General features: G+C 41.0%; 1 protein-coding gene across 2 annotated transcripts in view; it reads left to right on the top strand.

Annotated features, from left to right (window-relative positions):
- The window catches only part of STK40 (serine/threonine kinase 40), a 56,517-nt gene that overhangs the window by 37,577 nt on the left and 5,192 nt on the right, over positions 1–13,748 (top strand). For both annotated transcript variants that reach the window (XM_074305158.1, XM_074305157.1), the window contains exon 7: positions 9,327–9,442. In XM_074305158.1, coding sequence (XP_074161259.1) covers positions 9,327–9,442 — 116 coding nt within the window. The remainder of the gene's footprint in view (positions 1–9,326; positions 9,443–13,748) is intronic.

Raw genomic sequence — 13,748 nt, 5'->3', positions numbered from 1 at the left:
TCAGTGCCACAATTGCATCCCACTAGTTTGGAAGAGTTCCTTTCTCCTTGTCTTCTCTTTCTCTCTCCTCTCTCCCTCCCTCTCTCTTCTCCCCTCCTCTCCTTCTCCCTCTCCCCGTCTTCTCTCTTCCTCTCATTAGCTTTCTCTCTCTCCCTCTCTTCCCCTCTCTTTTTTTCATTATTCAAGACACATCATGTAGTCAGAGGGTCTGTCTTCTAGTCCTGGTTCTGCCATCAGTAGTCTAGGGACTTGGGGCAAGTTACTTTCCCTTTCCAACTCCATTTTCCTCCTCTGTAGAATGATGGAGTCGAATTAGGGGATATCCAGGTTTCTATCCAGCTCTGATATTCTGACATCAGATAAATTCTGATGACTGGAATCTGTGGCCTTCTTTCTGGTTGAAAAGCAGACCTCATAGGTTCATCTTGTTTTGTATGTGCTGGTCTTTGCTAGGCAGCACATTGACAGACTTGTGAAAGGTCTTATCTTATATTGTCATCAGCTAGGCTCATAAAACATGGGATTTGACCAGATTTTATCCCTATCCACTTTCTGCTTTCTTTGACTCTTTGATTATATGTCTTATTCTAGCCCTGAAGAAGGGCTCCTGTTTGGCTAAACCTTATATCTGCTCTTGGGGAACACTCAAAAAGAAGTCTCTTCCCTCCATCTTTAGATTTGGAGAGTCAGGTCTTATTAACCAGCACTGATTAGGTGCCGGGCACTGTGCAGGGTACTCGAGATACAATGACATGAGATGAGCCATTCCCTGCACCACCCTGATGCTAGTGTTGGCGCTGGTGGGGAGAACAAGGGCAGCCTTTCTCTGTCTCATTTCTTGGGCTAAGAGGAATGGAGGTTTCACAATCCTCTTCCCCAAGCTATATGAGCTCATCTTTTTAATCCACTCTGAGGTATAAAAGTGCTTTCTTCACAGCAGTCCTGTGAGGTTAGGAAGACATAGACTATCCCCTCTTTACAGATGAAGAAATGAAGATTGAGAAAAAAGAAATGACTTGCCCAGCTTCTGTGTGTGCAAGGCAGCCCCAAAGCCCAGGCCCTCTGGTGGTGTACTTCCCGCCACCGTGATGTTGATATTGTTCACCAGAGCTCTCAAGCTGTCCCAGTTTTAAAGAATACTGGTACTAGGCCTGGTCCTCTGTCTTCTGAGGGCCAGCTTGCCAAGTGTCTTCTCCTCCCAAGACTGCCCTCTGAGGTTCGAGTGTCAGTCTTCAGTTGCCAGCAGGGGACAAAGCAGAAAGGTTCAGCTTGGTAGCTTAGCTTGCTGTGTCACCTGGAACAAAATCAGAAGAGAAATGGAGCAAGTAAAGTTTAATTTTTAAAAGGTGATGTAACTCAGGAAGGGTAAGGTTTGGGGGAGGAGGCAGAGATTGGGCTAGCCAAAAGAGGAAGTCTGACAACAGGATCTCCCCCAACTCCAAGCTAAGGTGGTCACTGCTCCTATTGAAAGTCAAGCAAGCTACCTCAGTGGAGTCATTGGGAGCATGGGATTTAGAGCTGGGCCCTTATCGGCAGTAATTTGTATAACTCCCTCATTTTACTGATAAAGAAATGTGGACCCTGACAAGATGTGATTTGTTTGAGGATTTAGAGCTGGAATGGACCCTAAAGGTTCAATCCCCATTTTTCAGTGAGGAAGTTAAGACTCAAAGAAATAACAATAATCCAAAGTCATATGTGTATTAAGGTGTCCTCAGTATGACAAAGAGTTACGTCAAGCACTGTACTAGGAGCTGGGAGCAGAGAGACAAATCAACAGTACACTGCCTGCAAGGAGTTTTGGGCCTTACCAAGTACAATGCAATTGTATAGGTTTATACAAAATATATTTCTGGCAAACCTTAAATGCCAACTTTAGAAAGCTATTCTGCTGCCAGTGCTAAGAGTGAAGAGCCAGGGCACGTCCTTCCCATCCTCCCCTCCTCCCTCCCTCAGTAGGCCTTAGTTTCTGGATCTAGAAAATAGAGTCAGGTAAGAATGAGGCATCTTTGCTTTGTTTGTGATGAACCCCTTTGGTAGTCTGGTGAAGCCCTTGGGGTCTTTCCCAGAAAAAAGACAAAGTTACAAACAAATCAATCTATTTTGAAATAGAATTAAGATAAAATTTTAAAGAAGTTTCACAGACCTCAGGTTAAGAACTTTTTTCCTACTCTAATCTGTGACCTTCTCTATGAACTGTGGAGCCCAATTGGGCTTTTTCACTTTGATGATTTTCAAAAGATTTCTCCAAGGACCCATACCATCGACATGACTGAAATGTCCCCCCCCCATTCCTGCATAGTTGTCCTTGGAGTCAACTGAAGATGTGAAATTACCTAGAAGCAAGTTGTCAACTTTGCACTAAACACTTTTTTTTAAATAGATTTTTATTGATGCATTACCAAGATTTACCCCTTTCTTCTTTCTCCTCTCAGAGAGCCCTCCTTTATAAAAAAGAAATTGTTTTACAAAAAAAAAGAAAAAGAGGAAGAGAAAAATATCCCAAACACCCTGATATACTATGCAAATGTTCCACACCCATGCGCACCAGCCTCTGCCAAGGAGCAGGGGGAAGTATCTTCTCCTTTGTGGGGCCAAGCTTGTCATCACTTCATTTTTCAAATGTTTTATTGATGTTCTTTTTTTTTTTTTTTTTTCCCATCACTCACTTTCCATTCAACTTCCCCCTCCCCCAACTTTCCCTTATAAACAAATGAGTTCAGCTAAGCCAAACAATTCTATAAACCACTTTGAATATGTCCAGCTTGAAGGCCCAAATAAATTTTTTTGCCTTTTTATCTGATAGTCACTCTCAGTTGACTTGGTGGTGTTATTTAAAGCCCTATGCAGTCCAGAAAACAAAAACTCAGAAGAATTCTGAATTAAGACAAAAGGTTCCGGTGCTGGAAACTTGTCTAAAACAAAAATTAATACTCTTAAAATTTCATAGGCTCATTCATGTGGTTTAAAAACATTTTGCTGAACTGCCATGCTAAGCTGCAGTCTGGCCCATTTCAAGGGACTACTGGGATTGCTGGAAAATATCTCTGTTCCTATCAGCTGATCTGAAAGCACATACATATCCTTTGTGCCATCTAGCTAATAAAAACTGCCTGGAGATCTAGCTTAAATGAGGGTCAGGTAGTCAGAATACTCACTCTCCTGAAGTGATGTTCATATGGGAAGTCAGAAAACACAGGACAGGCCATTAAACAAGTTGCCAGTGAAACCCTTCTTGTTCTGAACTCATTACAATTAATTCCAGCCCAGCAGGGTTCAGAGCCGACACTTCCTGTTCTCTTCCCATGAAGTGCAGCTGCTTTTATGTACTAACTCCCTGCCACCGAAAAGTGTTTATACCCACAAAACCACAAACTGCCTGCCTTCTCAGGTCCGTTGGAAATGATCAACCCCTTGCACTGGGACTCAATTGTTCCTCTCTGGTTATAGTGTTTTATACACATGTATGTGTGCTACTCCATAAAGTCCACTTCCCAGAAGCAGACCCTTTTGGTGTTTGCCAGTGGCTACTGCTCGCTAATCCTTAAACCCTGGATTGGAACCCTTGGAGGTGACAGAAAAACACTTTAAGGGCTGCTTTTCACAGACTTAATGGTTAAAAGGCCTCTCATTAGCTTGAGAGTCTTGAGATTTTTTTTCCTGTCCCATTTACTCACAGTGTTTGCCCATCTATTTTGCTCACCTATTTTGCTCCAAGGCAAGCAATGGAGGACACTGCTGAAGTAGTTCTGTGCTTTTGGGGTATCCAGAAACCTTGGGAGGAATAGAACATTGGATCATTATCACTTTTACCTGGTCCTGTGATCAACATTCATTTCAGTCCCAAAAGGGCACACATAGGCTTTGATGCATAAAAAAACACAGGCATTTATTATACCAAAGATCAGCAAATCCAGAACAATGTTGACACTTTTAAAAATTTTATTGGAGCATATTTGGTATTTTCCATATTCACCTTATAATAAATTGTGAACTTTTTAAAATTAAATTGAGTGAAGACGAGTATCCCTTAAGTCCTACCAAATCAGTGTCATTTCACAATAAAAGCAAATCTAATGTAACTTTATATGGCCACTCAATATTTTGTAACAGTTTCCCCGTGGACTTTATTCCTCTCTCCCAATCCAATTATTTATGCCCAGAATTAATTAATAACATTAGGTTTGGTATGACTGTATCATTGTTCTTACGGGATATGTGAGATGCTATTGTGCCCATGAGTGGAAAGAAGCATCTGACAATTACTGGAAAGGATGGCTGTTCTCACTTTGCTTTTTCCTTGCTGTCCAGTCTTTAGCTGGACTGTGTAGGGCCCAAGGACTTGAGTGAGAATTGCATAAGAGGAAAATCAGGAGCAAAGAAAGCCAGTTTTCTCATCTTTGTCACAGTTTTCCCAGGCCCATTATAAATACCTCATTTTCTTCATACCTTACATCTCTCCAAAACCCTAAAACCCAGTTACTTTCTAAATAATTACCAAGTACCACTCACACAAACCACATCACATTCAAGAGCTTCCTTCCTATCCATTCTCTCAATCTCTTTTGATTACCTTTTACCATTTCTGTTTTGAAAAGAAGGCTTCTATTCCTTTTTTCAGGAAACTCCTGAGCTTGACCCTGACCACCTATGAAACTTGTTCTCATGGAGATTTAGGAAGGGAAGAGTATATATCCTGGGTTTGTTTGTTGTTTTTCTGTTTTATTTAGTATTGTATTTTTTTTCTCCCAGTTATATATAAAAACATTTTTAAACTCTGGGTTTTTTCCCATGTTAGGTTTGGAGAAGGGTTATAGTACATAGCCCTTCATCCTTGCCCTTGAGCTATATACATGAAAATAATGGATGGAAACCTATTTAATTACTTGAAGGCACTTATAAATATTCCTGGCTTCTAAATCCAGAGTAAATTTGGCAAGGCTGGCCTCACATTTCCTTTGTCTTCTGAACAAGCAGAATCTGGGGGTAGCTTTACTGGTTGGGCTCCTACCCAAATTGGCTACTTCCTCTCTTTCTCCCCAGTAAGAAAGCAGTTTGCTATGTGAGCAAATTTAAAGATGTGCCCAGAGGTTAACCACCTAGAAAACCTATGTATTCAAGGGTTTGGTTTTTTGGTTTTTTAGCACAGCATTATGTAGTGACATTGAGGTGGAACTAGATTCTATAATTATAAATTAGAACCAACTTCCTTGACTAAATAATACCAGGCAATCCCTAACATTTGGGTGGCTGCTAATTTAAATACAAAACTTCTAAATTAACTGGTACAGGCCTGACTATTTTGTGGAGCTGGCCTACTTGTATATTGTTATGAGGGAGAGGCAAGATGGCAGAGGCAAAAGAAATTCTTTCCTGTGTCTGTTTTGTTCTTAACTCTTAAGACCAAGGGAGGATAATGTAGAGTTCTCTCTACATTACAGTTCTACAGTTCTCTCTGTTGCTGGTGGCTGGGTTGCTGCCTCCTTGAACTGGCTCAGTTACTTCCTGGACAGTCCCTTCGATGATCTCATCGGGCCAGCATGCACTGACTTGTAAATAGTGTTTTGAAAAGGCAGAGAATGATTAAGTCCTGTGTGAGCTATTGCTTCAGGGCCAGGCAATCCTTCCATCTTCCCTTCTTCTGGGAAGCTATAGGGCTGAGATGGCCAAATGACTCAGACTTGCCCCATCCTCTTTCTGCTAGGGAAGATGAGCTGTACTCTCTCCTTGGCAAAGATTGTAGTTCTTATTCTAAAGGAAATTAAATCAGGCTCAGTTCTAGAGTTCATTGCTAATCTTTAAAGCCAGGATAAGATTGCTTACTTCTAAGATCTGAGGAAAGGGGAGAGCATTTATTTGCCATTCACCAAATACTTATCAAACAGTGACTACATATCAGTAGGCTATGCTCAATGCTAGGAATTATATAGAAGTGAAAACACAGTTTGCTCTCAAAGGGGTTTAAGTAAGACCAATAAAAATGTGGGACTAATGCAAAGTACAACAAAAAGAGGTAAAGCCCTTTTTGCCTAGAGAGATGGAAAATAGGCCTTGCTCACAAGAGCTGGTAGAAGAGGAAGCTAAGTATGCTATAAATGAGATTTTACATGGCTTCAAAAAACAAGGTGCTAAGAGATCAGCTATAGGGAGGAATCACAGTTCATTTTCTTTCTGTTGAGTTTTAGGTATATAAGCAGCTAGCTGAGCAGAACTTCAAGGAATAAGCAAATTTATCCCAAGCAAGGTGGTATGGAGACGTATTCCTAGCCCCTTCTAGAAAAGACCCAAACACAGAAGAGCTCTATATGGGATCTTGGTTTTTCTTGATGGGCCACGTGGGTCACTTCAGTTTCAGAAGCATTTATGATGAGGTGGGAGAATTGAAGGTTGAGAGATCCCCTAACAGCAATGGGAATCCCCTTGGTCAGTGTCAGGCTTTGAGGCAAAGGTTTGTGGCAAAGAATGGGTTTATTTACACTAAGAAAACCGCTTTCTTAGAAGGCAAACTCCTATTAAGAATTAAAGGTTTACACTGAGAACGACCCAGTGGGCTAAGTCCAGAAGGGCATTTAGCAAAGATTAGGATTCAGAGTCATCTTTTATTAGCCTTCTAAGGTTTGGGACTTCTTTGATCTTTGGCCCCAAGGGGGGTAGTGCTAGAGGGCTGATCTCTGGATGAATCTGAGAGACTGATTTTCAATTCAAAACTGAATGAGATTCCTTATCTTGTCCTTTTCCCTTTTGGAGGTCGGCAGGATTTGAGACCCAGAATCACTCTTCCCCCAAGATTCCTTTCTGACCCTCCCCCCAAGATTGACAGCATTTTTTCTGAAAAAGATCCTGGGGAAGTTAGAGCCTCTACTATGAGTTAGCAGCATGACATGGTGGCCTCTTGTCCTGGCTCCCAGGGGTGAGAAGGTGGTGGCTCAAAGCATCATACCCTGTCCAGACTATGTTGTGTTCCGAGCACCACAGTTTAAAGTGTGCTTTAAACCTGCATGGGAAAGGGCCTTGAAGGAACTGTGGATATGGTTAACCTGGAATATGACCACTGTCTTTAGGTATTCCAGGGAGACTCTGGTGAAAGAAGAATTAGATTTGGTTAGGCTCAAACAATGGGCAGATACTGCAGAGAAATTTAGATTTTATGTTGGGGAAAACTTCCTAAAAACTAGAGCAATATGAAAGTGAAATGGACTTCACTTTGGACAGTAGTGGGTCTTTCTTCCCTCATACTTTCACTTCATGGCAGAGATCTTCAAGCAGAACTAGATAACCTTTGGTTAGTAATGTCATAGAAGGTTTGGATTAGATGGTGGCTAGAGAGCCTGTCTATTCGGCCCTCAAATTCTCTGTTTGTGGGATTCAATTTAGGAAGCATTATGTACCAAGTGCCATTCTCCATTTGGGGATGCAGACTCTCAAGAAGCTTATATTCTAGTGAAGGGCAGGGGAGCGGGGAAGAACATGGGGAAGCAACAGCATGTTCGCAGAGAAATACAAGATTCATAAAAAATAATATGGGAGGCAAGAGCAGAGTGGCAAATCAGGATAGACCTCCAGTAAGAAATATTTCAGCCCAAATTTGAAGGGAGTCACTGCCAAAGCACTGGGTTGGAGGTTAAGGTTGTAGACACAAAATAGTGTCTACCACAAGAAGCTGACATTTTCCTGAAGGTTAAATCATCTTGCCTAATTGGAGTATAAATATGGATGAGGGGGAGTAATAGCTAAATCTGCAGAAATAGGTGGGAAGTTAAGAGGACTAAGGGGGTCTGAATCAGATCAGGATAGGATGGGTCATAAAAGTACCAATAAAATAGAAATATTGGGACCCCGGGCCATCTTGTTTATCACTGTTGGATCTCCCAGAGAGAATTCCAGAATTCCTATTAGTAATGATGCCATATAGATTAGGATACAGGTTAGGTAGTTTGCCTGCCTTGATTGTTTAAAGTAAATGGGGTCCTGAGGGCAAGGGACCTTTCATACTGACTACAAATGGATCCTTTCTTGTTCTGCCCTTGTTACAGATTGCTCCAGATGTTTAGCCTAGGGACCAGCAGGGCAAAGGGGCCTAGTGAAAATGGTGGTCAAGAGGATGCCAACTGGATTGGTCAGATTGGAACAGATGCTGGGTTTGCTTCTTTTGCTCCCTGTGTACCTCCCTGAGGGGCAGGCAGACTACCTAAATTCAAAATATTTCTTGGAAACATTTTTTTTAGTTGTGAAATATTTTTAGTTGTGGTTTTTTTTGTTGTTGTTGTTGTTTTTGTGGGGGGAGGGTGGGAAGAGGTCATGAGAACTAGACAAAGATTTGCGAGATTTTAGATTTTCCTAATTCTGAGGAGAAGACTTCCTTAATTTCAGGCTTGCTATTTAAAAAGACGTCAAATGGTCTTCTCAACAATGGGGGGATGTAGCGAAAGAACTCTAAGAGATGACTATGGACCACTACATAGAATTCCCAATCCCTCTAATTTTGTCCGCCTGCATTTTGGATTTCCTTCACAGGCTAATTGTACACTATTTCAAAGTCCAATTCTTTTTGTACAGCAAAAAAACCCTGTTTGGACATGTATGCATATGTTGTATTTAACTTATTTAACATGTATTGGTCAACCTGCCATTGGGGGGAGGGAAGAAGGAGAAAAAATTAGAACAAAAGGTTTGGCAATTGTCAATGTTGTAAAATTACCCATGCATATATCTGGTAAATAAAAACTATGGGAAAAAAAAAAAACAATGGGGGGATTTAAGGCAATTTTCATAGATTTGATAGGGAAAGTGTTATCCATATTCAGAGAAAGAATTATGGAGACTGAACATGGATTGAAGCATAATAGTTTCATCTTTGATTTGTTTGTTTCTTTCTCATATTTTACTCTCTTTTGGTCTGATTTTCTTGCACAACATAGCAAATAAGGAAAGATATTTTAAGAGAATTGCACATTTTTAACCTATATCAGATTGCTTGCTGCCTTGTGGAGTGGGGAGAGAAGGAAAAAAAAATTGGAACACAAAGTCTTACAAAAATGAATGTTGAAGGCTGTCTTTACATCTTCTTTAAGGGAATAATAAAATAATGAAATTTTTTCCCCCCTGAGGCTGGGGTTAAGTGACTTGCCCAGGGTCATACAGCTAGGAAGTGTTAAGTGTCTGAGATCAGATTTGAACTCGGGTCCTCCTGAATTCAGGGCTGAATACTGAAAATTTTTGAAAGAAAGATAGCAAACAAAATTTTTTAAAAGACACCAAACCCAAGCAAAAGGTACCAAGAAAGATGCCAGTTAATTTGCTACATGTTTCTTTTTCTTGCTTTCCAGAACTCATAGGATAACCATCACCAATTTCTGTCTTGGAAAGCACCTTGTGAGTGAGGATGACTTGCTGAAGGATCAGAGAGGGAGCCCAGCATATATCAGCCCAGATGTGCTCAGTGGTATGTAACTCTCGTCCAAAAACCTAGTACAATTGTCCCTTCTACCTCGAAACTCCTGTGACAAACAAATTAGATTTTCAGGGAGACTCTTGTATAATGCTCAGTCTTAGAGGCTTTCCCTGGGACTTTCTGGATCTATTCTTGCTCATTACTAATGTGGAGAAAGGATTAGATTTCTCCACTCTTTCTGACATGTCAGAGAACAGGAGAGATCCATGATATATTCCTATTTTCTTTAGGGTTTAGGCTCTTCAGCCCACTTTTAGTGTACTTTACTGGACAAGTCTCTTGCAAGTACAATTTGGAAATTTTCTTTCTCTGGTCCCTGAGACTTGTTGAATATTCCTTGTTGAAAGTTCCTTGAGCTGCAGAGACATAAAACAGAAAGAATTTTCAGCTATGTCTGTATATCCCCATCACAAAATTAGCTATATTTAGCAAGAGAGAGCCCAGTCTTTTCGGATTTTAAAAAGGAAGAAAGTCATTTTCTTCATAAAGTTTTCTAAATAGGACAGGAAGTAATTTTCATACCCATTTTCTTGTCTCTTGGCATATTGCTTCTTTATAAAACCTGACCTTTTCCTAGGATTGGCCTCCCTGACATCTGGGGGAAATGGTGGCAGCAGCTGCCAAGTTTACTGGTATTTGGGAGTAACCAGCCTCTGCCAACCAGGCCAGAGTACAGAAGCAGACTTCTGGGGCTGTAGACATGAGGGTAGCCATACCTCCCACTTCACCTTCCCTTTCTCAGACCTAGCCTAATCACCTTGGCAAAGGTACCTGTGTCTGCTACCAGACAGCAGTATAAAGCCATAATGATGATAGAGTTCATTTTTAACCCCAAGCTCGGATATTGGAGATTTTTTTTTTTTTAACTATTTCTAAAAGGCAATTTGGAGAGGTGTGGTGGTGGGACCATTGCTGGGAACAGCTGACACCTGTCAGGAATGCTGATACCTTAAAAGTGTCTGTGAAATAAATGCATGTGTGTGTGTCGCCTGTGTAGTGCCAAGGGCTGATTGGCACCCAGAGCGTGAACAGGTGGCCTCATTTTGGGGTAACAGAAGCTGTTTAGTTCTCCTGCTGTCATCTCCAGCCTTCTCCCTTGTCTCCTCAGTCTGTACTTGTTAGGAAAAGTGGGGATATTTGTTTAAAAGGAAGGAGGAAATTTAGCTGACAGTAGTGATCTCAGAGAAGGAGTAATAATGTCTGCTCCCTCGCTCTTTGCTGTACCTTGCAAACCTTCCAAGCTTCCGTTTACATATCAGTCCGTGAGAGAAGTTCCTTGGATGGGGCAAGTTGGGCAGTTGTGTGCCAATTCATGCATGAAGGTAAAGCCCCTGTTGTTATTCAGTCCTGACCCTCTGGACCGTACTGTCCAGGAGATTTTCTTGGCAAAGATACTGTAGTGTCCTTTCCTCCTCCAGAGGACAGAGAGGTTCTGGGCAGCATAGACCTGTCTGTCTAGTCCCAGTTTGGGTACAAATACTCCTCCAGGGGACAGGGCAAGAGCCCCAGAGCACATCATTACTTAGGCAGACGATCTGAACCGAAGAGAATCTTCTTCATTGCCAGGCCTGGGAAAGGAAGCTGTGGCTAACGGCTTTTGGCTATCTCAGGGAAAGCCGCCTGCTCATCAGCTAAAAGATTCTATCAGCAAGCAAGTAGGAGATACCCATGGCAGGACTACAGAAGGAGGGAAGGAGCTGGAGACAGGATAAAAGAGCACAGCACGGCTTTTTAGCTATTTAGAGCTAGGAATAATTAGTGTGAATAGTGAATACTGCTTCAGTGACTCAGAGATGAGTCAGAGGACTTGGTGTCTTTCATCACATCAGTGGGACTGTGACGGGGCTCAGAATCCTGGAGCCTTCATGTATTTCTCTGGGTGTGCAGATGAGAAAAGCTGTAGAATCTAAGAAGAGGGGCCTCTTTGGAGGAGCCTGACAGATGAGAAGACAGCTCTTCTCCAAAGAGCAGAATAATGTCCCGAGTCAAGCAGCCAGGGTGGCTCTGGGCTGAGCACTGGGGCCCGAGAGCATAGGGCTGGTGCAGGAATCTCAGCCTGAGCTAGGCAGCCTCCTGTCTGTCAGCAGTGTGTTCTTGAGCCCTTCCCATTGAAGAGACCAGGGACTCCGGCTCTGCACAGAAGGGTCAAGTCAATGAAATCTGTCTTAAAACAAGTCACATCCAGTGTCTAGGCCAGTGTTCTGCCCATTGAGATGGCTACTTTTAAAATGGCTACTTTTAAACGGGATTTCAGAATCTGTTGTTTCCGGTCTAAAAAGCCTCTCTTGCAAATGCTCTCCTGGCCCGAGGCCCAAAAGGAAGTGTTCATTATGTACATCGTGCACAGTGTGCACCCAGCAAACAAATCTGGGCAGAACTTCCTCGGGCAGTAAAGTTTGAATATTACCTATGAAGCAAAATTATACTGGTTCATATAGTCAAAAAGCCACTCTCTTGGGAAGCCTGAACAAAAAACGTATTAATAAAAATAAACATTAGGCTCTAAAACCCCAGTCTGCCTGAAGTCTCAGATGTTCCATGACAAGCCTTTGTCCACAAAACTTTCCTAATTCTGTGTCAGGCCAGAGAAGAGTTTAAGGATTGGTAGACTCAATAACAACTAATGGCTTTTCTAGGCAAGTTGATGTAAATGATCAAGCAAATATTTCCAAGCATCAATATGATCAATTCTTCTAGGGAGATAGAGATGAGTGTATTTTAAAAAAATAAAGTCAAGCTCTTTTTTTTTTTTTTTTTTTTTTTTTTTTTTTTTTTTTTTTTGGTAGGGGGAAGATTTGTTATGGAAAAAAGATTTGGAAGGAGAGTTTGGGGAGGGTCCTATGCCTATTATCAGAGGGATCATCCTTGTTTTATGTTGGCCCAAAGACTTCCACTAGGAACAATGGAGAGAAGGGGGTTAGCAGGAGGCAGATTTCTATCTAATAAAAGGGAACATGAATTTTCTATGAATCTAAGTCGTCCTTATAATCTTCCTTCTCCAAATGACATTCTCATAGTGCATTTGTTCCCAGGCATTAGTAAAGATCAGACAAAAAGCATTAACCACATAAAGATTGAAAGCTTACATTTATTTTACAGTTATCCAGATAAGAACATAAAAAGAAATTTTATTATAACCTCCATCCATCCCCTACCACAGTATTTTGTAAATTCTGGATGTTTAAATAGTTATTAGTCAGTAAACATTTATTAAGTGCTAATATGCCAGGAACTATGGCTACAAGGGAGGCAAAGGACCATCTCTGATTCAAGGAGCTTACAGTCTAATGGAGAAACAAGCTAATATATTTAAAACAAGTAACATACAGGATAAATAAGAAATAGAGGTAAGACATTGGGAGTAAGTGATTAAGGGAGAATTGACTCAAATTTATAAAAATTCAAGCCATTCTCCAATTGATAAATGGTCAAAGGATATGAACAATTTTCAGACAAAAGAAATTAAAACTATTTCTAGTCATATGGGGGGGAAAATGCTCTAAATCACTATTTTTCAGAGAAATGCAAATTAAGATAACCCTGAGGTCCCATTATACATCTCTCAGATTGGCTAAGATGACAGAAAAAGATGACAAATGTTGGAGGGTATTTGGAAAAACTGGGACACTGATAACATTGTAAGCAGAATTGTGAAACAATCCAACTTCTGGAGAGTAATTGGGAACTATGCCAAAAGGGCTATCAAACTGTACATACCTTTAATCCAGCAGGGTTTCTTCTGGACTTATATCCCAAACAGATCATAAAGGTGAGCAAGGGCCCCACATGTACAAAAATGTTTGTGGCAGCCCTCTTTGTAGTGGCAGGAAATTGGAACGTGAATGGATGTCCATCACTTGGAGAATGGCTAAATGAGTTCTGGTATATGAATGTTAATGGAGTATTATTATGCTGTAAGAAACAATCAGCAGGATGATTTTAGAGAGGCTTGGAGAGACTTACATGAACTGAGGCAAAGTGAAATGAGCAGAACCAGGAGATCGTTATACACAGCAACAAGATTATATGAAGATCAATTCTGATGGACGTGGCTCTTTCCAACAGTGAGATATGATTAAAATCAGTTCTAATACCCTTGTGATGAAGAGAGCCATCTGCACTCGAGAGAGGACTGAAAACTGAATGTTAATTACAACATAGTATTTTCACTCTTTCTGTTGTTGTTTGCTTGCATTTTTTTTTTTCAGTTTTTTTCTTCTTACTCCGATTTTCTGCAGCAAAATAACTGTATAAATATGTATACATATATTGGATTTAACATACTTTTTTAACATAT

This window comes from Sminthopsis crassicaudata, chromosome 3, assembly GCF_048593235.1.
Source record: "Sminthopsis crassicaudata isolate SCR6 chromosome 3, ASM4859323v1, whole genome shotgun sequence".
NCBI lineage: Eukaryota > Metazoa > Chordata > Mammalia > Dasyuromorphia > Dasyuridae > Sminthopsis > Sminthopsis crassicaudata.
This window is presented reverse-complemented; position numbering and strand designations above follow the sequence as displayed.